This window comes from Rhinoderma darwinii, chromosome 1, assembly GCF_050947455.1.
Source record: "Rhinoderma darwinii isolate aRhiDar2 chromosome 1, aRhiDar2.hap1, whole genome shotgun sequence".
Classification (NCBI taxonomy): Eukaryota; Metazoa; Chordata; class Amphibia; order Anura; family Rhinodermatidae; genus Rhinoderma; species Rhinoderma darwinii.
The window spans coordinates 631829362-631854899 of record NC_134687.1 but is presented as its reverse complement, the minus strand read 5'-3'; the positions used below and the strand labels follow the sequence as shown (position 1 = coordinate 631854899).

General features: G+C 40.1%; 1 protein-coding gene and 1 pseudogene across 5 annotated transcripts in view; one reads left to right on the top strand and one right to left on the bottom strand.

Moving 5' to 3' along the window:
- Positions 1-21256, top strand: part of LOC142666282 (uncharacterized) — a 55926-nt gene extending 34670 nt beyond the window's left edge. For all 5 annotated transcript variants that reach the window (XM_075846523.1, XM_075846599.1, XM_075846303.1 and 2 more), the window contains one exon: positions 19197-21256. In XM_075846523.1, coding sequence (XP_075702638.1) covers positions 19197-20113 — 917 coding nt within the window. In that variant the 3' untranslated portion in view covers positions 20114-21256. The remainder of the gene's footprint in view (positions 1-19196) is intronic.
- Positions 1-25538, bottom strand: part of LOC142656808 (uncharacterized) — a 609035-nt pseudogene that overhangs the window by 111927 nt on the left and 471570 nt on the right.

The following is a 25538-nucleotide window of genomic DNA, read 5'->3' as shown; positions in this document are numbered from 1 at the left end:
AGAAATTGCCAAGATACTGAAGATTTCCTACAACGGTGTGTACTACTCCCTTCAGAGGACAGCACAAACAGGCTCTAACCAGAGTAGAAAGAGAAGTGGGAGGCCCCGCTGCACAACGGAGCAACAAGACAAGTACATTAGAGTCTCTAGTTTTAGAAATAGACGCCTCACAGGTCCTCTACTGGCAGCTTCATTAAATAGTACCCGCAAAACGCCAGTGTCAACGTCTACAGTGAAGAGGCGACTCCGGGATGCTGTCCTTCAGGGCAGAGTGGCAAAGAAAAAGCCATGTCTGAGACTGGCTAATAAAAGGAAAAGATTAATATGGGCAAAAGCACACAGACATTGGACAGAGGAAGATTGGAAAAAAGTGTTATGGACAGACGAATCGAAGTTTGAGGTGTTTGGATCACACAGGAGAACATTTGTGAGACGCAGAATAACTGAAAAGATGCTGGAAGAGTGCCTGACGCCATCTGTCAAGCATGGTGGAGGTAATGTGATGGTCTGGGGTTGCTTTGGAGCTGGTAAAGTGGGAGATTTGTACAAGGTAAAAGGGATTTTGAATAAGGAAGGCTATCACTCCATTTTGCAACGCCATGCCATACCCTGTGGACAGCGCTTGATTGGCGCCAATTTCATCCTACAACAGGACAATGACCCAAAGCACACCTCCAAATTATGCAAGAACTATTTAGGGAAGAAGCCGGCAGCTGGTATTCTATCTGTAATTGAGTGGCCAGCGCAGTCACCAGATCTCAACCCCATAAAGCTGTTGTGGGAGCAGCTTGACCGTATGGTACGCAAGAAGTGCCCATCAAGCCAATCCAACTTGTGGGAAGGCCTTCTGGAAGCATGGGGTGAAATTTCTCCCGATTACCACAGCAAATTAACAGCTAGAATGCCAAAGGTCTGCAATGCTGTAATTGCTGCAAATGGAGCATTCTTTGATTAAAGCAAAGTTTGAAGGAGAAAATTATTATTTCAAATAAAAATCATTGTTTCTAACCTTGTCAATGTCTTGACTATATTTTCTAGTCATTTTGCAACTCATTTGATAAATAGAAGTGTGAGTTTTCATGGAAAACACTAAATTGTCTGGGTGACCCCAAACTTTTGAACGGTAGTGTATGTATGTAAGATGTGTGTGTATGTAATATGTGTGTGAGAATATGTTTGTGTGTGTGTGTGTGTGTATGTATATATATATATATATATATATATATAATGTGTAGTGTGTGTGTGCAGTGTATATGTAGTGTGTGTGCAGAATGTATGTGTGCATTGTGTGTATACAGTTAGGTCCAGAATTATTTGGACAGTGACACAATCTTCATTATTTGGGCTCTGAATGCCACCACATTGGATTTGAATGAAACAACCGAGATGCAATTGAAGTGTAGACTTTCAGGTTTAATTCATGGGGTTGAACAAATATATCCCGTGAAACGTTTAGGACTTGCAACCGGTTTTCTAAACAACTTCCTCATTTCAGGGGCTCAAAAGTAATTGGACAAATTAACATTACCATAAATGAAATGTTTTCTTGTAACACTTTGTAGAGAATCCTTTGCAGGCAATGACTGCCTGAAGTCTGGAACCCATGGAGATCACCAAACGCTGGGTTTCCTCCTTTGTGATGCTTTGCCAGGCCTTTACTGCAGCTGTCTTCAGTTGTTGCTTGTTTGTGAGTTTTTCTGCCTTAAGTTTTGTCTTAAGCAAGTGAAATGCATGCTCGATCGTGTTGAGATCTGGTGATTGACTTGGCCATTGCAGAATATCCCACTTCTTTGCCTTAAAAAAACTCCTGGGTTGCTTTTGCAGTATGTTTTGGGTCATTGGACGTCACTTCACAGTACAGATGGACAATCAACCTTGCTACATTTGTTTGAATCTGAGCAGAAAGTAAATCCCAGAACACTTCAGAATTCATCCGGCTGCTTCTGTCTTCAGTACCATCATCAATAAAGACTACTGACCCAGTGCCTTTGGCAGATATGCATGTCCATGCCATCACACTGCCTCCTCCATGTTTTACAGAGGATGCAGTGTACTTTAGATCATGAGCCGATCCAAGACTTCTACATACTTTCTTCCCATTATTCTGGTACAGGTTAATCTTGGTTTCATCTGTCCAAAGATTGCTGTTCTGGAACTAGGCTGGCTTTAGATGTTTGGCAAATTAATGGTTTGCACCTTGTGGTGAACCCTCTGTATTTGCTCTCATGAAGTCTTCTCCTTATGGTGGACTTAGATACTGATACACCTACTTCCAGGAGCGTGTTCTTCACTTGGGTAGATGGTGTGAAGGGGTTTTTCTTCACCATGGAAAGGATTCTGCGACCATCCACCGCTGTTATCTTCCGTGGACGTCCAGGCCTTTTGGAGTTCACAAGATCACCAGTGCGCTCCCTTTTTTTTTTTTTTTTTTTTTTTTCAAGAATGCACCAAACAGTTGATTTGGCCACTCCTAACATTTGTGCTTTCTCTCTGGTAGATTTCATATGTTTTTTTTTTTCAGCCAAATGATGGTCTATTTCACTTGCATTGATAGCTCCGTTGACCTAATGTTGTGGGTTCACAGCAACCGCTTCCAAATGCAAATGCCACACCTGGATTCAACTCCAGACCTTTTACCTGCTTAATTGATGGATTAACGAGGGAATAGTCCATTAAATAGCTTTTGAGATAATTGTCCAATTACCTTTGGTCCCTTTAAAAAGGGGCAGCTACATATTAAAGAGCTGTAATTCCTAAACCCTTCCTCAAATTAGGATGTGAATACCCACAAATTAAAGCTGAGAGACTGCACTTTAAGCCCATATTGATTATATAACTGTATATTTAATATGTTTTGGTAAACCGCTAAAATGCCAAAACTTGTCACTGTCCAAATAATTCTTTACCTAACTGTATGTAGTGTGTGGGCAGTATGTTTGTAGGTATGTGTGTGCAGTATGTATGTGCAGTATGTATGTATGTATGTATGTGTGCAGTACGTACGTATATGTAGTGCGTGGGCAGTATGTATGTGTGTAGTATATATGTGTGCCGTTTGTGTATATGTAGCGTGTGGGCAGTATATATGTATGCAGTGTGTGTATATGCAGTGTGTGGGCAGTATGTATATATGTATGCAGTGTGTGTGGGCAGTATGTATGTATGTATGTATGTATGTATGCAGTGTGTCAATATGTAGTATGTGCGTATGTATGTGTGCACTTTGTAGATGTAGTGTGTGCAGTATGTATGTGTGTCTGCAATGTGTGTATCTGTAGTGTGTGTGTTTTTAGTGCTCGTATATGTGGTATGTAGCTATATCACCGGTGATCCATCTCGCACTCTCTTTATAAATTGCACCAATCTTCCTAGAGCTGAGTACGTATTGTCTGCAAGTTGTAGTGCCGTAGCCTTGAACTGAATCAGAACATTACAAAAAGTAAAAATGCACAGTTTACCTGATTCTATTATTATAATTTTTAATTATTATCACTTTCTAATTCACAATTAACATAGCTAACCCGGTTATATTAATGTTTTAAGTTCGAGAAACATGTTATTCTCAATTTTCAAAAACTGTCCGTAAAAATGGCTGATGTGCCGTGATTTTGGGTCAAATAAATTGCTGGTTGGCATTCCTGATGGTAATACCCCATATGTGGTCATAAACTGCTGTTTGGGCACACGGCAGGGCTCAGAAGAAAAGGTGTGGTATTTGACTTTTGGAGCGTAGATTTTGCTGGAATGATTTGCGGACGCCATGTCGCATTTGCAAAACCCCTGATGTACCAAAACATAAGTGACCGCACTTTAGAAACGACACCCCTAAAGGCATTTATCAAGGGGTGTAGTGAGCATTTAGGCTATGTTCACACAGAGTTGTTTGATTAGTTTTTTGATGCGGAAACCGCGCCGCAAAACTCGTCAAAAACGGCCCGAAAATGCCTCCCATTGATTTCAATGGATATGGAGGGGTAGTTGGAAAAGGGAGGATCCTGTAAGGTGCTGCTGTGTGGCTGTTTGTAAAATTTGACAGTGGTAGACGGAGTAATATTAAGAAATATATGTTTATTATAAAACAATAATGGCTATGCGTTTCAACGCTATACCAGCGTCTTCCTCAGGCCGTTAAACCTGACGTTTAACGGCCTGAGGAAGACGCTGGTACAGCGTTGAAACGCGTAGCTATTGTTTTATAATAAACATATATTTCTTCATATTACTCCGTCTACCACTGTCAAACTTTACTAACAGCCACGCAGCAGCACCTTACAGGATCCTCCCTTTTCCAACTACCCCTCCATATCCTAACAAGCGGTGACCGCATGGTTTACCGGTTTGGATCCCGGCAGCAGCATTTGTGGATTTTCTTATCTTATCCAAGTACTACCTGGGTGAGCATAATAGACTACTACTGATATTTCACCCAAACTTAATTGACCTGCACTATGTGGTGCCGTGCTTTTTTGTTTATATGTTCATTGATTTCAAAGGGAGGCGGGGGCGGTTTTCTCCCGCGAGCGGTAAAACCACCTCGCGGGAGAAAGAAGGGACATACCCTATCTTCGGGCGTTTACGCCTCTGACCTCCCATTGACTTCAATGGGAGGCAGAGAAAGCGTATCTCGCGCCGTTTTATGCCCGCGGCGCCAAATGGCCGCGGGCAGAAAACGCAGTGAAGATAGGCGTGCAGGGAGAGGAAAATCTTCCTCAAACTTCCAAACTGAATTTTGAGGCAGAAATTCCGCCTACAAAAAAACTCAGTGTGAACATGGCCTTAGACTCCACAGGTGTTTTTCCAGAAATTAATAGTGTGGATGATGCAAAGTGAAAATTGCAATTTTCCCACTTATATGCCATTTCACCGCTCAATATGCTGTGCCCAGCTTTTGCCACTGGAGACTCTTACCCCATATATTGTTAAGTGTGTTCTCCTGGGTATGGCAATGCCATACCTGTGAATGTAAACTGTTGTGAAGGCACACTGTAGGGGTCAGAAGGGAATTGGAGCGTGGATTTTGCTTGGTAGTAGATTTGTTTGATGTTTTACTGGTTATAATGTGGGGACATAGGTAACCTGTGCGGAGAACATCAGGGCATAATAAGGTGGTATAATGATGGGGTAACTAATAAAATTATCCATAGATATGTGGTAATCCGTTATAGACAGGCCAGTGTCGCACTGATAGATGTGTCCTTTCTTATCCATCTTTTGTAACACTCCACCTTTTTAGGACGTTTCCTCCTTTTGTAGTTTGGGAAATTTTGCTGGGAAAGTGTTGCCCTGGTATAATACAGGTGCCCATACTTCCAACAGATGTGCTATGGCCCTCCCCTTCCTGATTCCCAAATACTAGAGCCTTGATAACCACTTCATGAAACTGAAGGAATGTTCCCCTTTGGCCTGCACACCAGGATGTTTTTTCATCACTGCCTTACTAGTGCCATAACTTTTTTTTTTCTTTTTGTTTTTTTCTCTCCTTGTAACCATATGAGGACTTGTTTTTTGCAGGACAAGCTGTATATTTTATTGGTACCATTTTGCGAGACATTTTTTTTAGAAGAGGAAATTACCGAAAACAAGCAATTCTGGAATATTTTTTTTCGGCATTCACGGTGCGCCATAAATTACATGTTAGCTTTATTCTGCGGGTCAATAAGATTACGGCAATATTACATTTATACAGTGGGGTGTTTTTTATGTATTGGAGCTACTGCACAATAATATCACTATAAAAATATTTTAAAAAAAAAATCATTAGTTTTCTGTGTTGCCATATTCTAAAATCCATATTTTTATTTTTGCGTCGACAAAGCTGTGTGAGGACTTTTTTTTGCGGGACATGCTGTCATTTTTATTGGTACTATTTTGGGGTAAATGTGAATTTTTGATCACTTTTTATTCCTTCTTTTGGGTGGAGATGTAACAGCGATTCTGGCATAGTTTTTGATATCATTTTTTCATACGGCGTTCACCGTGTGGGATAAATTACGTAATAGTTTTATAGCTTGGGTCATTACAGACGTGGCGATACAAATTACTGTGTGTGTGTGTGTGTGTGTGTGTATATATATATATTTATATTTTATTTTTTTCGGCTTTTTACAATAATAAAAAAACTTACGGAGAAAAAAAGGCAATTTTTTATTTTTTTTACTTTTATTTTTTTTATTATTATACAACATTTTTATTAAATCGAACTTTTTTTTTTATCCCACTAGAGGACTAGAAGGTCTGCAACATTGATCGCTTACAGTACCTATGGAGTGCAATGCATTACAGCTGTCAGTTTGACACTGTCAGCAAGCCAATTAGGACTTGCCGAAGGTGGGTCCTAACAGGCTTCCAGACTTGGCAGACCAGGAGGCCATTTGTTAGGCCTCCGGTTGCCATACCATTGATCTGCACCCCAGCGATCTCGTCGAGGGGGTGCCGATCAGGCTAAAAACCCTTTTGATGCCTTGGCCGCTATTGTCTGTGGCATCTAAGGGGTTAATCGGCCGTATCGGTGCCTAGCTCTGGTCCGGGATATTAGGGCATGGTGTCAGCTGTGATATATATAGAGCTGACACCTGGCGGTAATGGCGCGGGTTCAGCTTCTGAGCCTGCGTTATCATCATGACGGAACTGTACTGCGGTTTGCAGGAACCACTTTCCGACTACACCGTATACACTACCGGTCAAAAGTGTTAGAACACGTTATTTTTTACATTAACACAGTTCTAGTACAGCACATAACGTGAAATGGTTTAAAGGTTCAAAAGTAAGTTAAAAACATAAAATAATATGAATTTTTAACCTTAAACGTAACAATAGTCTAAATTTCTGGTTTTAACCAAAGGGCTTTTTTCAGGGAACACATCAAGTACAGCTGCTCTGCAGCACAGAAAGAGAATTCTGGTTTGAAATTTGATGCAAACTATTCCTACATGTATCTCAACTTTTGGAGATTACTTTCAAACCCTCTAATACTATATAACTAGTGTTGGAACAGACTGCATTACAGCACCCTGTAGGGCAAGATTTGGACAGTTTTGCTCTTCAGGACAGTGCACATTGATATTATAATGGCAAGAAAAAGGCAATTAACAAAAGAAGACAGACAATTATAATCCTTAGAAGTGTAGGTCTGTCCTACAGAGAAATTGCCACGGTGGCAGTCAGGACCGTTTCCTATACCATCAAAAGGCACTGGAAACTGGTGGAAACTCTGAGAGAAAGAGGTCTGGCAGACCAAAGGCCATTACAAAATAAGATGATTTTGAGAGTTAGCAGTTTGCGTGATCGGCACCTCACAGCATAAAATCTTCAGGCCCAGCTAACTGCAGGTATGACAGGTCGAGTATCTGTGAGAAAGTGCAAAAAGATTGCAAAATAATTAAAAAAAAATACTTGCCTGGACCAAGCAGCACCTCCAGTAGACTACTGAAGAGTGGAAGAAGGTCTTATGGACAGATTAATCAAAATGTGACATCTTTGGTGCATCACGCATGGTTTTTGTATGTTGTCAAATACGTGAAAGGATGCTTCCTCAGGATGTGTGACACCAACTGTCAAACATGGAGGAGGAAGCGTGATAGTTTGGGGCTCTTTTGCTGGAACCAGAGTTGGCAACTTGCACAGGGTTACTGGCACACTGGACAAAAAGGGCTACCACACCATTTTGATGCACCATGTAATACCCTCTAATTTACGCCTACTTGGTCAGGGGTTCATATTACAGCAAGACAATGATCCAAATCATACTTCTATGTTATGTCAGAACTACCTAAGGAGCCAAGAAGAAGCCGGCAGGCTTCAAAGAATGGAATGACCTGCACAGTCTACAGACTTAAAGCCCACTGAGCTTGTTTGGGATGAACTACACCATGTTCCAAATTATTATGCACATTGGATTTAAGTGTCATAAACATTTAATTATTAGTTTTTCAATTAAACTCATGGATGGTATTGTGTCTTAGGGCTCTTTGGATCATTGTAATCAATCTCAGACACCTGTGATAATTAGTTTGCCAGGTGTGCCCAATCAAAGGAAAACTACTTAAGAAGGACATTCCACATTATTAAGCAGGCCACAGGTTTCAAGCAATATGGGAAAGAAAAAGGATCTCTGCTGCCGAAAAGCGGGAAATAGTGTAATACCTTGGACAAGGTATGAAAACATTTGGATATTTCAATAAAACGTAAGCATGATCATCGTACTGTGAAAAGATTTGTGGCTGATTCAGAGCACAGATGGGTTCGTTCAGATAAAGTCATAATGAGGAAGGTTTCTGCCAGACAAATTAATAGGATTAGGAGAGCAGCTGCTAAAATGCCATTGCAAAGCAGCAAACAGGTATTTGAAGCCGCTGATGCCTCTGGAGTCCCGCAAACCTCAAGGTGTAGGATCCTCCAGAGGTTTGCAAGTATGCATAAAGCTATTATTCGGCCACCCCTAAACAATGCTCACAAGCAGAAACGGTTGCCATGGGCTCAGAAATACATGAAGACTAATTTTCAAACCGTGCTGTTTACTGATGAGTGCCGTGCAACCCTGGATGGTCCAGATGGATGGAGTAGTGGATGATTGGTGAATGGCCACCATGTCCCAACAAGGCTGCGACGTCAGCAAGGAGGTGGCGGAGTCATGTTTTGGGCTGGAATCATGGGGAGAGAGCTGGTAGGCCCCTTTAGGGTCCCTGACTGTGTGAAAATGACTTCTGCAAAGTATGTAGAGTTTGACTGACCACTTTCTTCTGTGGTACAAAATGAAGAACCATGCCTTCCGTAGCAAAATTATCTTCATGCATGACAATGCACCATCTCATTCTGCAAAGAATACCTCTGTGTCATTGGCTGCTATGGGCATAAAAGGAGAGAAATTCATGGTGTGGCCACCATGTTCCCCTGACGTCAAACCTATTGAGAACCTTTGGAGCATCCTCAAGCAAAATATCTATGAGGGTGGGATTCAGTTCACATCAAAACAGAAGCTCTGGGAGGCTATTCTGACATCCTGCAAAGATATTCAAGCAGAAACTGTCCAAATACTCACAAATTCAATGGATGCAAGAATTGTGAAGGTGATATCAAAGAAGGGGTCCTATGTTAACATGTAACTTGGCCTGTTTAAGTTTTTTTGATTGAAAGAGCTTTTGATTTCTGTAAATATGACCTCCTGATGCTGCAAATTCAACAAATTACCATTTTAGTTCTCTTTACAACCTTTAAAATGTTTTGATCTCTGTTGTGCATAATAATTTGAAACCGTGCATTTTGAGTTTTTTACTTCTAAAAAAAAAACCTGTTATCATTAGGAGATTTGTTCAATGAAATTTGCATTATACTCCAACGATTAAAGAAGAAATGGAGACAGCACTACCAAATTTTCAAAGTGAAGATCCTTTTATTCCACGGTGCAACGTTTCAGCTCAATACGAGCCTTTCTCAAGCATAATAATGTGACATACAAAACGCATATATATGCAATACAGGATCATCAAACCAATTACATACATATAATAAACTTGTGCAAGAATGCTACAACAGGTATACAAAATTTTTATATCAATAGGATCCCCTGTGAATGTGCTAGTACATAAATAGAAAAATAAATAAAAACATTACATATACATAGTATAAATCGTGCATTCACTGTAATAAGGCCAATCAATCAGATGGGCTACATGTGTATAATAACATGTGATAGTGTAAGAAAACAGGTGTATAAAATAAAGTTAAAAACATCTTACCCTCATTGGATCGGCTGATAGCGTTGTACACTTCCTTACTACATGGAAACTAAGCATTGCGTAATCCTAGCACCTGTGTGTATGAGTCATCGCATGATACGTCATTATACGCATGCGCATTGTCTACCAGAGGCGCTAGTCGCCATATTGAAAAAGGGCTATACACCCATAGATGTTTCTCATGAATAACGTCGGATCCTGTCTGTCTCAACTATGAGTCATTAGACATATCGTAGATTCACATCTGCGCAATGCCCATAAAAGATCGTCGGACCCATTTTGAAAAAGAGCAACATCACTCCATATGTTGCCCATACATCCCATCCACTATAAAGACAAATTGATCAAATATGAAACGATGTGAACTATGTATACTATCTCTGTAGACTGAGATTAAATGTCTCAGACCAATAATCCCTATACTTCATCTATTTAGAAGCGCATATGCGTATATATAGAGCACATAATATACAGAGATTTACACATCGTCTTAGAGATACTGTGGACGGAAGACATGACTAATATATATGAGAACTTTTCAAAAAATAAGATGCATATATTCAAGTATAAGGATAGTGCAGATACACAGCCTCAACCGATCCTTGAGGAAAATCTTGAGAATAATATCTAAGATAAAAAGAAAAAGGAGAAAAATATATAAAATAGTTTATAGGACATTGATAATATATATCAGACCTAAATATTGTAAATAGCATACAGAATATAATTATAATATAAATATAGTCAAATTATTTCCTATTCTCCTAATGCACAGAGGAGGGGGAGGAACAAGGGGAAGATGATAAATGCACGGGCAGATGTTCAGATCAGAATGTACCACTGAATTATCTAGAGAAACTCGGAAAGATTTTGAAGTCTATATTAAGACCTCTAGGGGATAAGGTGTCTAATTTAAAAATCCATTCCAACTCCAATCTTTTCAGTTTGGAGATCCTATCTCCACCTCGTCTATGGCGCGGTACATGATCAACAATATATAACTTGAAGTCATTCTCACCATGGTTATTTTCCACAAAATGTTTGGGTAATGGTAGGTCAATTTTCTTGGTACGAATGGTGGACTTATGATTATTTATACGCTTCCTACAATCAAGAGAGGTTTCACCTACATACAATAATTTACAAGGACATTGAATAATATATATTACATGGTCCGATTTACATGTGAGGTGATATTTAATTTTGTAGGTAGAGCCTTTAGTAGGATGGGTGAACACCTCGCTCCTAACCATATTCCTACAATTATTACAACCCAAACACGGGAAACAACCAAATTTTTGGGGGGATAATAAAGACTGATAATTCTTAGTCAAAGAGCCCACATCAGCATGTACTAAACGATCTCTCAAATTTTTGGTCCTGCGATAAGCTATGCGTGGTGGGACCTCAAATTCTGGAATTTTATCAAAAGAACTCCTAAGTATCCCCCATTCTTTTTTAATGATGTTGGCAATATCATTGCTCTTATGAGAGTATGTAGACACCAATGTTAATCTATTGGAGGGCGATTGTTTGCGATTTTGCAGAAGATCACATCTCGAAATCCCCTCCACTTTAGATTTTTTATTGTCCAATAGTTTTTTAGGATACCCCCGATTCCTGAATTTCTGAGACATATCGCTCAACCTGACGTCGAGAGTTGAAGTATCCTGCACAATCCTTTTCACCCTCAACATCTGGCTGTAGGGAAGAGATGCGATCATAGGATGGGGGTGGCAGCTTTCAAACCTCAATAAATTGTTACGATCTGTAGGTTTACTATACAAATCTGTGGTAAGTTTATGTTCCTGAATATACACTCTAGTATCAAGAAAATTTAGAGATGTTGTTGAAGAATCCATAGTGAATTTAATATCATCATCTATATTATTCAAAAAACTAAACTCATAAATCATAAGTCCACCATTCGTACCAAGAAAATTGACCTACCATTACCCAAACATTTTGTGGAAAATAACCATGGTGAGAATGACTTCAAGTTATATATTGTTGATCATGTACCGCGCCATAGACGAGGTGGAGATAGGATCTCCAAACTGAAAAGATTGGAGTTGGAATGGATTTTTAAATTAGACACCTTATCCCCTAGAGGTCTTAATATAGACTTCAAAATCTTTCCGAGTTTCTCTAGATAATTCAGTGGTACATTCTGATCTGAACATCTGCCCGTGCATTTATCATCTTCCCCTTGTTCCTCCCCCTCCTCTGTGCATTAGGAGAATAGGAAATAATTTGACTATATTTATATTATAATTATATTCTGTATGCTATTTACAATATTTAGGTCTGATATATATTATCAATGTCCTATAAACTATTTTATATATTTTTCTCCTTTTTCTTTTTATCTTAGATATTATTCTCAAGATTTTCCTCAAGGATCGGTTGAGGCTGTGTATCTGCACTATCCTTATACTTGAATATATGCATCTTATTTTTTGAAAAGTTTTCTCATATATATTAGTCATGTCTTCCGTCCACAATATCTCTAAGACGATGTGTAAATCTCTGTATATTATGTGCTCTATATATACGCATATGCGCTTCTAAATAGATGAAGTATAGGGATTATTGGTCTGAGACATTTAATCTCAGTCTACAGAGATAGTATACATAGTTCACATCGTTTCATATTTGATCAATTTGTCTTTATAGTGGATGGGATGTATGGGCAACATATGGAGTGATGTTGCTCTTTTTCAAAATGGGTCCGACGATCTTTTATGGGCATTGCGCAGATGTGAATCTACGATATGTCTAATGACTCATAGTTGAGACAGACAGGATCCGACGTTATTCATGAGAAACATCTATGGGTGTATAGCCCTTTTTCAATATGGCGACTAGCGCCTCTGGTAGACAATGCGCATGCGTATAATGACGTATCATGCGATGACTCATACACACAGGTGCTAGGATTACGCAATGCTTAGTTTCCATGTAGTAAGGAAGTGTACAACGCTATCAGCCGATCCAATGAGGGTAAGATGTTTTTAACTTTATTTTATACACCTGTTTTCTTACACTATCACATGTTATTATACACATGTAGCCCATCTGATTGATTGGCCTTATTACAGTGAATGCACGATTTATACTATGTATATGTAATGTTTTTATTTATTTTTCTATTTATGTACTAGCACATTCACAGGGGATCCTATTGATATAAAAATTTTGTATACCTGTTGTAGCATTCTTGCACAAGTTTATTATATGTATGTAATTGGTTTGATGACCCTGTATTGCATATATATGCGTTTTGTATGTCACATTATTATGCTTGAGAAAGGCTCGTATTGAGCTGAAACGTTGCACCGTGGAATAAAAGGATCTTCACTTTGAAAATTTGGTAGTGCTGTCTCCATTTCTTCTTTATCTTGACTGAGGGGTTACTCGGACTGTGACCCAGGAGACGTGCACCCTCTTGAAATATTTATCCTGTGCTGCTGATCTATACATATATACTCCAACGATTGATGGCTTGAAGATTATACTGACTGTTATTTGCATCGACTATTTAGGAAAATCAGTGAAAAATTACATTTGCATAATAATTTGGAACGCAGTATAGACAGAAGAATGAAAGCAAAGCAACCTACAAGCAGGATAAATGGCGCCTGTGCAAAATTATCTTTCAGCACCCCACTCCATCTTAAAAAAACTGACCCATAAAAAAGTATAGTGCCACCCACAGTATAATGCTCCTTTAGTGCCCCCTATACAGTATATTAATTATATAATATATTATAACCCCTTCAAGGACACAGTATTTTGTCCTCTAATTGTACCACACACAGTATTGTCACCCCTGTAGTGCCCCTACACAGTATAATGTTTGCTTAGTGGCCTCCACACAGTATAATGTCCCCCTACCCTGGCTGCCACACACCGCCTCCCCTTGTAGATTGTCTCCCCCTGTAGATTGTGCCATACAGCATCCCTTTAGACAGTGCCATAATCCCCCACCTCCTCCTTGTAGACCGTGCCATACATCTCCCCACCTCCCTCTTGTAGATCGTGCCATACAGCTCCCCACCTCCCCCTTGTAGACAGTGACCCAAAACAAAAATTGTACTCACTTAGGACATGTTCCCACGACGAACTGAGCTGCTCCACGACGGGATCCTTGCGTAGGCTAGCGTGATCCTGTAGCCTAGTACAGAGTTTCCCAACCTTTTTTGGCTCGAGGCACCCCTGGAAAAAAAAAATTCCCCAGGGCGTCCCTACCAAAAATTGTTCAAAGAAGGACGGCTAAAAACAAGCACCACGCTCTTATGGTATGTTCACAGCATTTTTTTGGAAGGCAGAATAAAGCTGCCTCAAAATTACTTCAGGACAGCGTTTATTTGACTTTTTTTTTTTTTGCAGTTTTTTTTTTAAGCCGTTGAAGTTAATGCAAAAGATGCAGGCAAAAAAGCACTCCAAATGAGCGCCGCAGGTATTTTCTGCCTCCTATTAATTTCAATTGGAGGTCAGAGCTGGAAACCACTTTAAGACCATCAGCCCTCCACACACAATAAATTGACTATCAGCCCGCCACTCACAGATTCCTCCTGTAGATAGTGCCACACAGCCCTCTGTAGATAGTGCCACACAGCTCCCTGTAGTTGGTGCCACACAGCCCCCTGTAGTTGGTGGCACACAGCCGCTTGTAGGTAGTGCCACACAGCCCCCTTGTAGGTAGTGCCACACAGCCCCTGTAGGTAGTGCCACACAACCCCCTTGTTGGTAGTGCCAGACACACCCCTTGTAGGTAGTGCCACTCAGCCCCCTTGTAGATAGCGCCACTGTAGCTCCCTGAAGGACCGAAATCCCTCTGTGGCCAGGGATTCCACTCCTGGACAAAGCGCTTGATGTCTCTGTCCATATATGGACAGTGACATCAGGGACAACTCTTGAAGCGGAATCCCGTGTCCACAGTGTTGCCGACGATGTGAACAGGGATTCCACTCCAGGAGAAGCGTCTGTGACATCAAGGGCTTCTCCTGGAGTGGAATCCCCGTTCACAGCGTCAGCAATGCTGTAGACGGGGATTCCGCTTCCGGAGTTGAACTTGATGTCACTGTCCATATATGGACGGTGACATCAAGCGCTCCGTCCAGGAGCGGAATCCCTGGCCACACGGGGATTCCGGTCCTTCAGGGAGCTACAGTGGTGCTAGTAGATAGCAGAGCAGGGAGATACCTCCTTGCTCTGCTATAGTATTCAATAGTACCTGCGTCCTAAGGACGCATATACTATTAAATGTGGCGTTGCTACGGCTGTAGCGGCTGCTAGTCGTGCCACCGGCCATGGGGGGGACCTGTCCCAATGGGTGGCCTGATGTCCGATGTCGCTGCTAGCATCCGCTACGGCTGCTACAGCGGCAGCGACGCCAATGAGAGAAGCGCCCGAGCGGAAAGGCAGCTACTGAGTTGCCGGGCCCTTCTGAAAGAAGCAGAGGAAGGAACCCAGCACAGCGACCCCTTCCACCTGCTGGAGTGCATAAGAGTGACACGGGTCGCACACCCCTAAGGCCGGCCCTGCCTACAAGTGGAACACATTTGTGGGAACTTCTGCACCAATGTTGCGAAGAAATTTCTCAACAATATCTAAATGCAATTGTAGAAATAATTCCTCAATTACGTAAAGCTGTCATATCAGCTAGAGGTGGCAACTCTGAAGAGTCAAAATTCTAGATTTAATTTGTTGAAACAAAGTTAATCCATTATTTTTATTCATCTTAATTTCTTTATTTCTTCTATGCTTTCATTTTAAAGTACATTTATGGCATTAAACTGTGTAAATATCAATAAATACTGGAAAAATTGAGGAGTTCTAAAGCTTTTGACCGGTAGTGTGTATATATACAGGGCATGTCGGTAGGGGTTAATCAGAATTTTGGTATAGTCAACGTTAGGGCTGGGCAATTATGATGTAAATCAAAATCACGATTAATTGAACATGTAACCTAGATTACGATTAATAAACTATTATTTAGACCACACCCCTTTTTACTTGCAACGCCCACTATTTGCATGCTATGCCATTGAAGTAGTATTTATCCCCTGAGCCTGCTGTATACTATTGTATATAATATCCCCCCTGATACTGCCCCCACATAGTATAATGCCCTTATGAATACCTTCCACACAGTATAATGCCCCCTTAACTGCCCTTTACACAGTATAATGCCCCCATAGCTGTCCCTCACACAGTATAAAATTCCCTATAACTGTCACCTCACAGTATAATGCCAGATAGCTGCCCCGATGTTATATAATACCCCCACATAGCCCCAATAGTGCCTAATAAAAACATACTCGCCTAACCCCGATCCAACGACGAGTGGAGGAGATACTTTTGCTCCTCTGGTCTGTGTGGCTCGGCGCAGAGAGGCACGATGACGTCACTGCCTCGCGCATTTCTGCGCCGAGCAATGAGCATCTGGTGATGTATAGTGAACTGTAGAGCAGGGACCTTACGACGCCCTGCTCTACCATTGGATTTAACTGTATCTGTGTTCTAAAGATGCAGATACAGTTGAAATCTGGATAAAAATACGAAATGTGCAAGGTGACGTCGGTCAATTGCGCTAAATTTTAATTTTGTTTTGGTTTTTAAGATTAATTGCCAGCCCTAGTCAACATAAATAGAAAAATATATATACATACATTTGTGATATTCTGTGTACTTTGTAATATATTAGTTTCAGCCAGTGCAAATCCCCTAACAACAACATCTGAGAAGAAAGATCCTCATTATAGTGTTATATTTAATATGAGGCCAGGGAGAAGAATTGAGGAACTATTAGAAAAAACACAAGGTATCCATGACCACTCTGCACACAAGGGGATATGTTGTCTTTAGGATATTTCCGTTGTACAACCTTAGGCTGCAATATCAAGGAATCGGATCTCCGCTATAATCTACTGTACACTAAATAGCTTTTTTGGAACACATCTTCTGGTAGGTTTCCTTTGAGCTTTTATAGTGGCTTTAAGGGGGGATTCACACGAGCGTGTATTCGGTCCGTGCGGGCCGCGTGGTTTTCACGCGGCACGCATGGACCAATACAAGTCTATGGGGCAGTACAGACAGTCCGTGCTTTTTGCGCAGCGTTTGTCTGCTGCGCAAAAAGCGCGACAGGTTCAATAACTCTGCGTATTTCGCGCATCACGCACCCATTGAAGTCAATGGGTGCGTGAAAATCACGCGCACCACACGGAAGCACTTCCGTGGGACGAGCGTGATTCGCGCAACAGCAGTGAAAAGGATGAATGAAAACAGAAAAGCACCACGTGCTTTTCTGTTTCCAAGCATCCAAACGGAGTGTCTTTGCGAGGAGCGAACCCCGACAACCGAGGCAAACTTCACCGGGTTCGGCCAAACTCGTTTTGGCCGAACCCGGCAAAAAAATTTCCGGTCCGCGACGTCAGGAGAGATTCACTGTGCATGGTGCTGAAAGAGTTAAACTGTTTCAGCACCATGGACAGTGACTTGCGATCCCAAAATACATGAACCTGTAAAAAAAAACGAAGTTCTAACTTACCGATTACTCCTGTCTCCTTCCTGCAGTCCGACCTCCCGGGATGACACTTCAGTTCAAGTGACAGCTCCAGCCAATCACAGGCCAAGCACAGGCTGCAGCCAATCACAGGCTGCAGCGGTCACTTGGACTGCCGCGTCTTCCAGGGAGGTGGGGCCCGATGTCAAGAGAGGCGCGTCACCAAGGACGCGTCACCAAGGACGCGTCACCAAGGCAACGGCCGGGAAGTTCTCGGTAAGTAGGAACTTTATCTTTTTTTTTAACAGGTTTTTCGCTGTTGTGTTCGGCATTCACTGTCAAGGTTGCTGAAAGAGTTAGCTCTTTCAGCACCTTGGACAGTGACGGGCGTCGACAAGCCTCATCTCTATGATGCCGGCTGCGCGAAAATCACGCAGCCGCGCATCAGACACGCATGACACACGCAGCTGTCAAATGGTTTTTGCGCTCGCAAAACGCCGCGTTGTTTGCGCGCGCAAAAACGCAACGCTCGTGTGAATCTCCCCTAACAATGTGTTTTTTAAAAATATTCGGGGTAATATTTCAGATCCATGATTATTATTATTCGGACCGTATGTTGGCCGTATTTCACATACCAAACACAGTTTAGAGAGCCAGACTCCTAGCATCATAGTCATCCATGATGCTTTAAGTCAATGCCTCTCGGCGGGACTACTATACTAAAAACAGGATTGCAGTATGGGACAGTATTCCTGCAGGGTGGCAGGAACACCTAGCATTGTAGATAACTATGATTCTAGAAGTCCGGCTACCTGAATGGTGTTTGGTCCAGGAAATATGACCGACATACGGTCCGAACACGGCCGTGTGAAGCAGGCCTTAGTGGAATGAATTCAACAATTTACTGGAAACCTTTATTACAGATTCTGATTGATAACCTCACTCTATTTCACTACATTTTTCACTAAATGTGTTCTATAAAATTGAGATCTGGTGACTGCTCAGACATTAAGATATACAGACCTTATTGTCATGTCCATGAATTCAGCCTGAGATGTGTGCTTTGTCTTATGGAACATTATCTTGTTAAATGTAGTCAATGGCTAAGGTTAGATTGTCAGTACAATTATTAAAGCGACCCTCTGGGATCAGGACAAAATTATAAATGTGATAGGGTATATGGAGTAATATATTGTCTAGTGCCCTTCAGGTGTGACCCTCTGCCGTTGATCTGCCATTTTAGAGTCCCCTCTTTGTTGTCTCAAAATGGCCATAGCACTTCTCAGAGTCTAAGACACTTCCTCTGTTCACGGATTGGACGGAACTGCTCACATGAGCAGCTCTGGCCAATCCGAGAACAGTGGGAGGGTCTCAGATTCGTAGTTTCAGAAGCCATTTTGGGACAGTACAGAGGGGACCCTAAAACGGCAAATCCTCGTCAGAGGGGCACAACTGAAGGGCACCAGGTAATGTTACTCCATAAACACTATCATATTAAAAATGTCCCGGGACGGGAGGGTCGCTTTGTTGTATTATAGTGAATACCAATTGGTATTGAAGGACCAAATGTTTTGGTAGAGGACAGGCTTGATTGCCAGGTAAGCTTGTGCTGACATGTTTTTGTGTTATTAAGTCAAGGTTTATGTAATAAAAGTGGTGACTAGGTATTGACCAGAAACCCAGACTTTTTCAGTGATATATTTTATATTGTTCATCAAAGTTATTTAAGGCTGGAATCACACATGTAGTTTTTTTGACAGTTCTTGGTTTTTGTTTATTTTTTTTGCCAAAGCCTGGGAATTACATATTCCTGCAGGATCCACTTCCGGCTTTAATTAAAAAATAACTGAATCAAAACTGCATTTGTGTGTTTTCAGCTTACTATGAATGTTATAAATTTGTCTACTTTGTGGTTTTAAAAAAGATAATGAAATTCATCCTAATTCTAACAGAAAACTCCAGTAAGAAATCTGAGGGAAACATCATGTTATCAATAAATTATAAAGTAGAAGATGAAGATATCATGCAGCATTCTTCAGAAGAAAACCTCATTACCCTTAATGTACATCCAGGACTTCACAGTACAGATCGATCATATAATTCCCCTAATCACGAGGAACCTTCTACTGACCAATCACAGATTGTTATCACAAGTACAGCTCAGAAAGGGGGTAAAAGCTTTCAATATGGTAAACAGTCCACAAAAATCTCAGGTCGTTTTACAAAGGGAAGAATTCACACAGGAGAGAAGCCGTATTCATGTTCAGAATGTGAGAAATGTTTTGCCCGAAAATCACATCTTGCTATACATGAGAGAAGTCACACAGGAGAAAAGCCATATTCATGTTCAGAATGTGGAAAGTGCTTTACAGATAAATCATATATTGTTAAACATCAGAGAAGTCACAAAGGAGAGAAGCTTTATTCATGTTCAGAATGTGGGAAATTTTTTACACAAAAATCAAGTCTTGTTACACATGAGAGAAGTCACACAGGAGAGAAGCCGTATTCATGTTCAGAATGTGGAAAATGTTTTGCACGAAAATCATATCTTGCTATACATAAGAGAATTCACACAGGGGAAAAGCCGTATTCATGTTCAGATTGTGAGAAATGTTTTACAAATAAATCAAATCTTGTTACACATGAGAGAATTCACACAGGGGAGAAGCCATATTCATGTTCAGAATGTGGGAAATGTTTTACAGATAAATCAAGTCTTGTTGTACATAAGAGGATTCACACAGGGGAGAAACCATATTCATGTTCAGCATGTGGGAAATGTTTTATTACTAAAGGCAAACTTAGGGAACATCAGAAAAGCCACACAGGGGAGAATAATAATACGAGCAAAATAAACCATAAATAGTGCTGCTAACACCAAACCAGATCCACGGTATTGACAAAGTAGATAAGAGCTTTATTAGGACTTGATATGGCTATGCGTTTCAACACTGCACTAGTGTCTTCCTCAGGCCATTGAACATACTAGACATGTGAGCACAACTTATGTAATGTTGTCAAATTGTATCAACTGTTTAAAAAATACCCCAGAAGAGTAACGGCTCTCTGACGTCAGAGGGCAGTTTGACAGGAGATAAGGGAAATTGTGTTCATTTAGTCTCGCAAAAGGAAGTCACAATATAACACAAAATCAATATACATAAAGATAGATACATAAAGCAGGGATAAAATGAAAATCAAAAGAAATAGCTATATAAATATAATTCATATTTGTACACATGATAAGATGTTGTGCCGGAAAATGAGAACACAAGTCAGCGAGCGGTGAACAACAGCATCGATGAGCGGAGCAAAACAAGACTTAGATGTGGGTAGAGAGTAATAAAAAAAAAAGGGGAAAATGGATTGGGGAAACAAAAGGTCCGTTACTGAGGTGAGTCTCAGATCAATGAAAAGCGCTGAGGCAACTAGAGCGTCCCTGTTGTCATGGAGGCTTCGGTAAGAGAAGAAACTATGGCAAGAGAGGAGGGACAAACTAAAAAAGCAAAAGATCAAGTCCAAGGGAAACGTTGGTGAGGGATACGGAACTAAGGAATAAAATAAGCGGAATCGAGAAAATGTGGAGGATAAGATCATTACTAGAGGCAGTAACAAAGAATGAATATGTGGACCATTACAAGATATGTTGTGGAAGATTTACATGAATGTGACAATTAATAAATAAATAAAAGCATCCAGATAAAAAATATATATATATATATATATATATATATATATATATATGGTAATACTTAGAAGTAAAGGATAATAATAATAATGGATGATAATAATAATAATGAATAATAATAAAAAATTTGATGTGAAGTGAAACACCTTGTCTGAACACTTTTCAAGGGGATGCTTAACCCCTTAAGGACACAGACAATTTTTTCAAATCTGAAGTGTCATTTTCTGTGGTTAATAACTTTAGAATGCTTTTATGTATCCAAGTGATTCTGAGATTGTTTTCTCATGACACATTGTACTTTATGTTAGTGGTAAAATTTGGTCGCTATATTCAGTGTGTATTTGTGAAAAACACCAAAATTCAGATAAAATTTGCCAAAATTTTATTTTTTCTAAATTTATATGTATTTGCTTGTAAGACAGATAGTATAATCACACAAAATAGTTACTAGTTAACATTTGCCATATGTCTACCTTATGTTGGCATAGTTTTTTAAAAGTCCTTTTATTTTTCTAGGACTTTACAAGGCTTATAATTTTAGCAGCAATTTCTCACATTTTCAAGAAAATTTCAAAACGCTATTTTTTCAGAGACCAGTTCAGTTCTGAAGTGGTTTTGAGGGCCTTCTATATTAGAAATTCTCCATAAATCACCCCATTTTAAAAACTGCACCCCTAAAAGTATTCAAAACCGCATTCAGAAAGTTTCTTAACCTTCTTAGGCGTTTCACAGGAATTAAAGTAAAGTAGAGGTGAAATTTACAATTTTCATTTTGTTTTGCCAAAATTCATTTGTAATAAAAAAAATTCTGTAATACAGAAGGTTTTATCAGAGAAATGCAACTCAATATTTATTGCCCAGATTCTGCAGTTTTTAGAAATATCCCACATATGGCCCTTGTGTCCTACTGGACTGAAGCACAGGCCTCAGAAGCAAAGCAGCACCTAGTGGATTTTGGGGCCTCCTTTTTTTTTAGAATATATTTTAGGCACCATGTCAGGTTCGAAGAGGTCTTGTGCCAAAACAGTGGAAACCCCCCCCAAAAGTGACCCCATTTTGGAGACTACACCCCTCAAGAAATGTATCTAGGGGTATAGTTAGCATTTTGACCCCACAGGTTTTCTGCTAAATTTATTGGAATTAGTCTGTAAAAATGAAAATCTACTTTTTCTCTGAAAAAACGTAGACATTTGTAATTTTTACAAGAAATAAAGGTGAAAAAGCACCCAAACATTTGTAAAGCAATTTCTCCCGATTATGGAAATACCCCATACGTGGTAATAATTTGCTGTATGGACTCCCGGCAGGGCTCGGAAGGGAAGGAGTGCCATTTGGATTTTTGTGCGCAGATTTTGCTGGAATGGTTTGGGCGCCATGTCACATTTGCAAAGCCCCTAAGGGGCCAAAACAGTGCAAGCCCCGCAAAAGTGACCCCATTTGGGAATCTACACACCTGAAGGAATTTATCTAGCGGTATAGTGGGCATTTTGACCCCACTGTTTTACTGCTGAATTTATTGGAATTCGGCTGTGAAAATTAAACTCTATTTTTTCCACTAAAATGTTTAATTTTTTTAATTTTCACAAGGAATAAAGGAGAAAAAGCACCCCAAAACTTGTAAAGCAATTTCTCCTGAGTACGGCAACACCCCATATGTGGTCATAAACTGCTGTTTGGACACACCGCAGAGCTCAGAATGGCAGGAGTGCTACTTGGCATGCAGATTTTGCTTTATTGGTTTTTGAGCGCCATGTCGCATTTGCAGTCCCTGAGGTACCAGTACTGTAGAAATCGCTTAGACGTAACCCCTTTCTGGGAACTAAACCCCTCAGGGCATTGATCTAGGGGTGAAGTGAGCACCTGCAGCTACTGCTGGAATACACAGAGAAATCTATAGCAGCAGTAGCTGGAATACACAGAGAAATCTATAGCAGCAGTAGCTGTAATACACAGAGATTCACATAGAGGATCTCATAGAGCAGCTGCTTATGTTGCATCAGTTCCTGGCACACACTTTGTGACAAAGAGGGTACCGGTCCCAACTTGGAACTAAAATATTTAAATATAATATTTTTTTAAAAATATATAAAAATATAAAAATAAATAAAAACCAGGAAAATTCTAAAATAAAATATAAATACTAGAATGTGATGGTATTAACCATTTAAATCTCATCTCATCCTTGTCCTATCCGAATTTATTACATATGTCAATGTAAAGTGCGCAAGCACTAGTGAACGAACTTTATGGATACATTTGTATCACTATCTTAAATTGCTAAAAAGTGAAATAAATCTCACATTTAAGGTTAGGTTCTAACCAAAAAATTCCCATTGATATGTAAGCTGTGCGGAGTATATCAGGGCATAATAAGAGGTATATTAATGCGTTAAATAAATAATAATTCATATATAGGAGGCCAGTGTCTAACTGATAAATGATTCCCACTCTTATCCACTTTTGGAACACTTCACACTTTGCATTGCCATATTCTGAGAGCCAGAACGTTTTTATTTTTTCTCCACCAGAGCTGTGTGAGGGCTTATTTGTTGTGGTACAATCTGTCGTTTTTATTGGTACCATTTTGGGGTACGTGTGATTTTTTTTCCAAAAACCAGCAATTCTGATAATGTTTTTATTTTTTACTGCGTTCACCGTGCACTATAAATGACAATTTTACTTTATTCTGCGGGTCGATACGATTATGGCGATATCATATGTATATAGTTTTTTTTATGTTTTGCAGCGTCTGCGCAATAAAATCACTTTTGTTTCAAATAATTTATTTTTTGTGTCGCCATATTCTGATTTTTCATATTTTTCCATAAAAAAAGCTGTGGGAGTGCATGTTTTTTGCAGGACGGGCTGTAGTTTTTAATGGTAGAATTTTGGTGGACATGCAACTTTTGATCACTTTTTTAATTCTGTTTTGGGAGGGGTAGTGACCAAAAAACAGCAATTCTGGAATTGTTTTTTTATTTGATTTTTTTTACTGTGTTTACCGTGCGGGTAAAATAGCATGATATTTTTATAGTTCGGGTCGTTACAGATGCGGTGATACCACATATGTGTACTTTTTTTAATGTTTTCCATTTTTCCCTAGAATAAAAGACTTATTATGGGAACACAAGGCGGTTATTCTTTATAATTGGCTTCAACCAGTGATGCGGTCTGCTTATATCTTGCCAGTCCCTAATAGTAAAGGATATGTGTAAGTCCCTCTCTCACATAGACATATATGACAGCTTGTCCGACGGAGAAACCAAAAATTAATAAATGTTAGACAATATATGATGACCACTAGAATTATTCAAACATAAATTCTCAAATACTGAAGTATTCTGCAGAACCGAAGCAGGTTTAAATGAGGACATAAAATGATGAATCTGGTGAAAACAAAAAATCTCAGAGTCCGGCATGTGGTGGATGGACTGGTTAAAATTACAGGGTTTTACGCCTAGTCTATCACAAAATTGTCTATTCAGTATAGATTTTTATCCAGCCACCATTGAAATGCTGACGGTTGCATTCCAGGAGTAAAAATAGTATTAGCAAATAATCTAGCTGCAGGTGTATGCACAGAACAGAGCCGGAACCTATGACTCAATTTATTCCACAGCGCCAAGGAAGAAGAGAGGAGTGGACATAACACAGGTGGTCTGTGCTTGGGCTTCAGCCATAACTGGTCTACAGGAACATCAGGAGTAGCAGTCTGTTCTATAGAAATCCAACGCAGTTGTTTACCTATACTGTGGAGTAAGACTAAAGGTGTCAGACAAGCCGCATAGTAGTATTTAGTGAGGTTCGGTAAGCCTAAACACCCAGATACTTTAGGAGCATACATAGTACTTTGTGGGACTCTACATCGTTTTGGACCCCAAACGAAGGACAATATAAGCTTTTGAAGGTCTTTTAAATAAGGGGCAGGGACATCTATTGGTAAAGTGCGGAAGAAGTATAAGATTCTGGGAAGAACCGTCATTTTAACAGCTACTATCCTACTGAACAAGGAAAGGGGCATAGAAGCCCAGTGTAACAGGTCTGTTTTGGTTAAGAGAGGGAGGAAATTTGTGCGAAAAAGGGTGGAATAACAAGGAGTGAGGTGAATCCCCAGATATGAGATTTTGTCTTCTCTCCATCTCAGCTCAAAGTTCAATTGTATCAACTTGGCCATAAAATGTGGCATGCTGATGTTCAAAACCTCAGACTTAAAATTGGTCTAAGACGTGCTAGAGATTCGGGAGGGACGTAAGGGGGGGACAAAAAAAAAATAGTAAGATGACGTCTGAATAAAGTGCACATTTATGTCTCTGACGCCCAACCTCAATTCCCCTTATGTATTTATTCATCCTGATCAGGTGGGCCAGGGGCTCTAAAGCCAAGACAAAAATAATAGCGGATAGAGGGCACCCGTCTCGTTCCCCTGCCTATAGTTATACAGTCTGATAAGAATTCCTTGATCATTACCTGGGCAGATGGAGCCGAATATAGACTTCTTAAAAGGGTAATAAATGTATCCCCAAACTCCCAACGCCTCAGGACAAAAAATAAGTAGTCCCAGGTCAGGGAGTCGAAAGCCTCATGCAGATCCAGTGACAGGCAT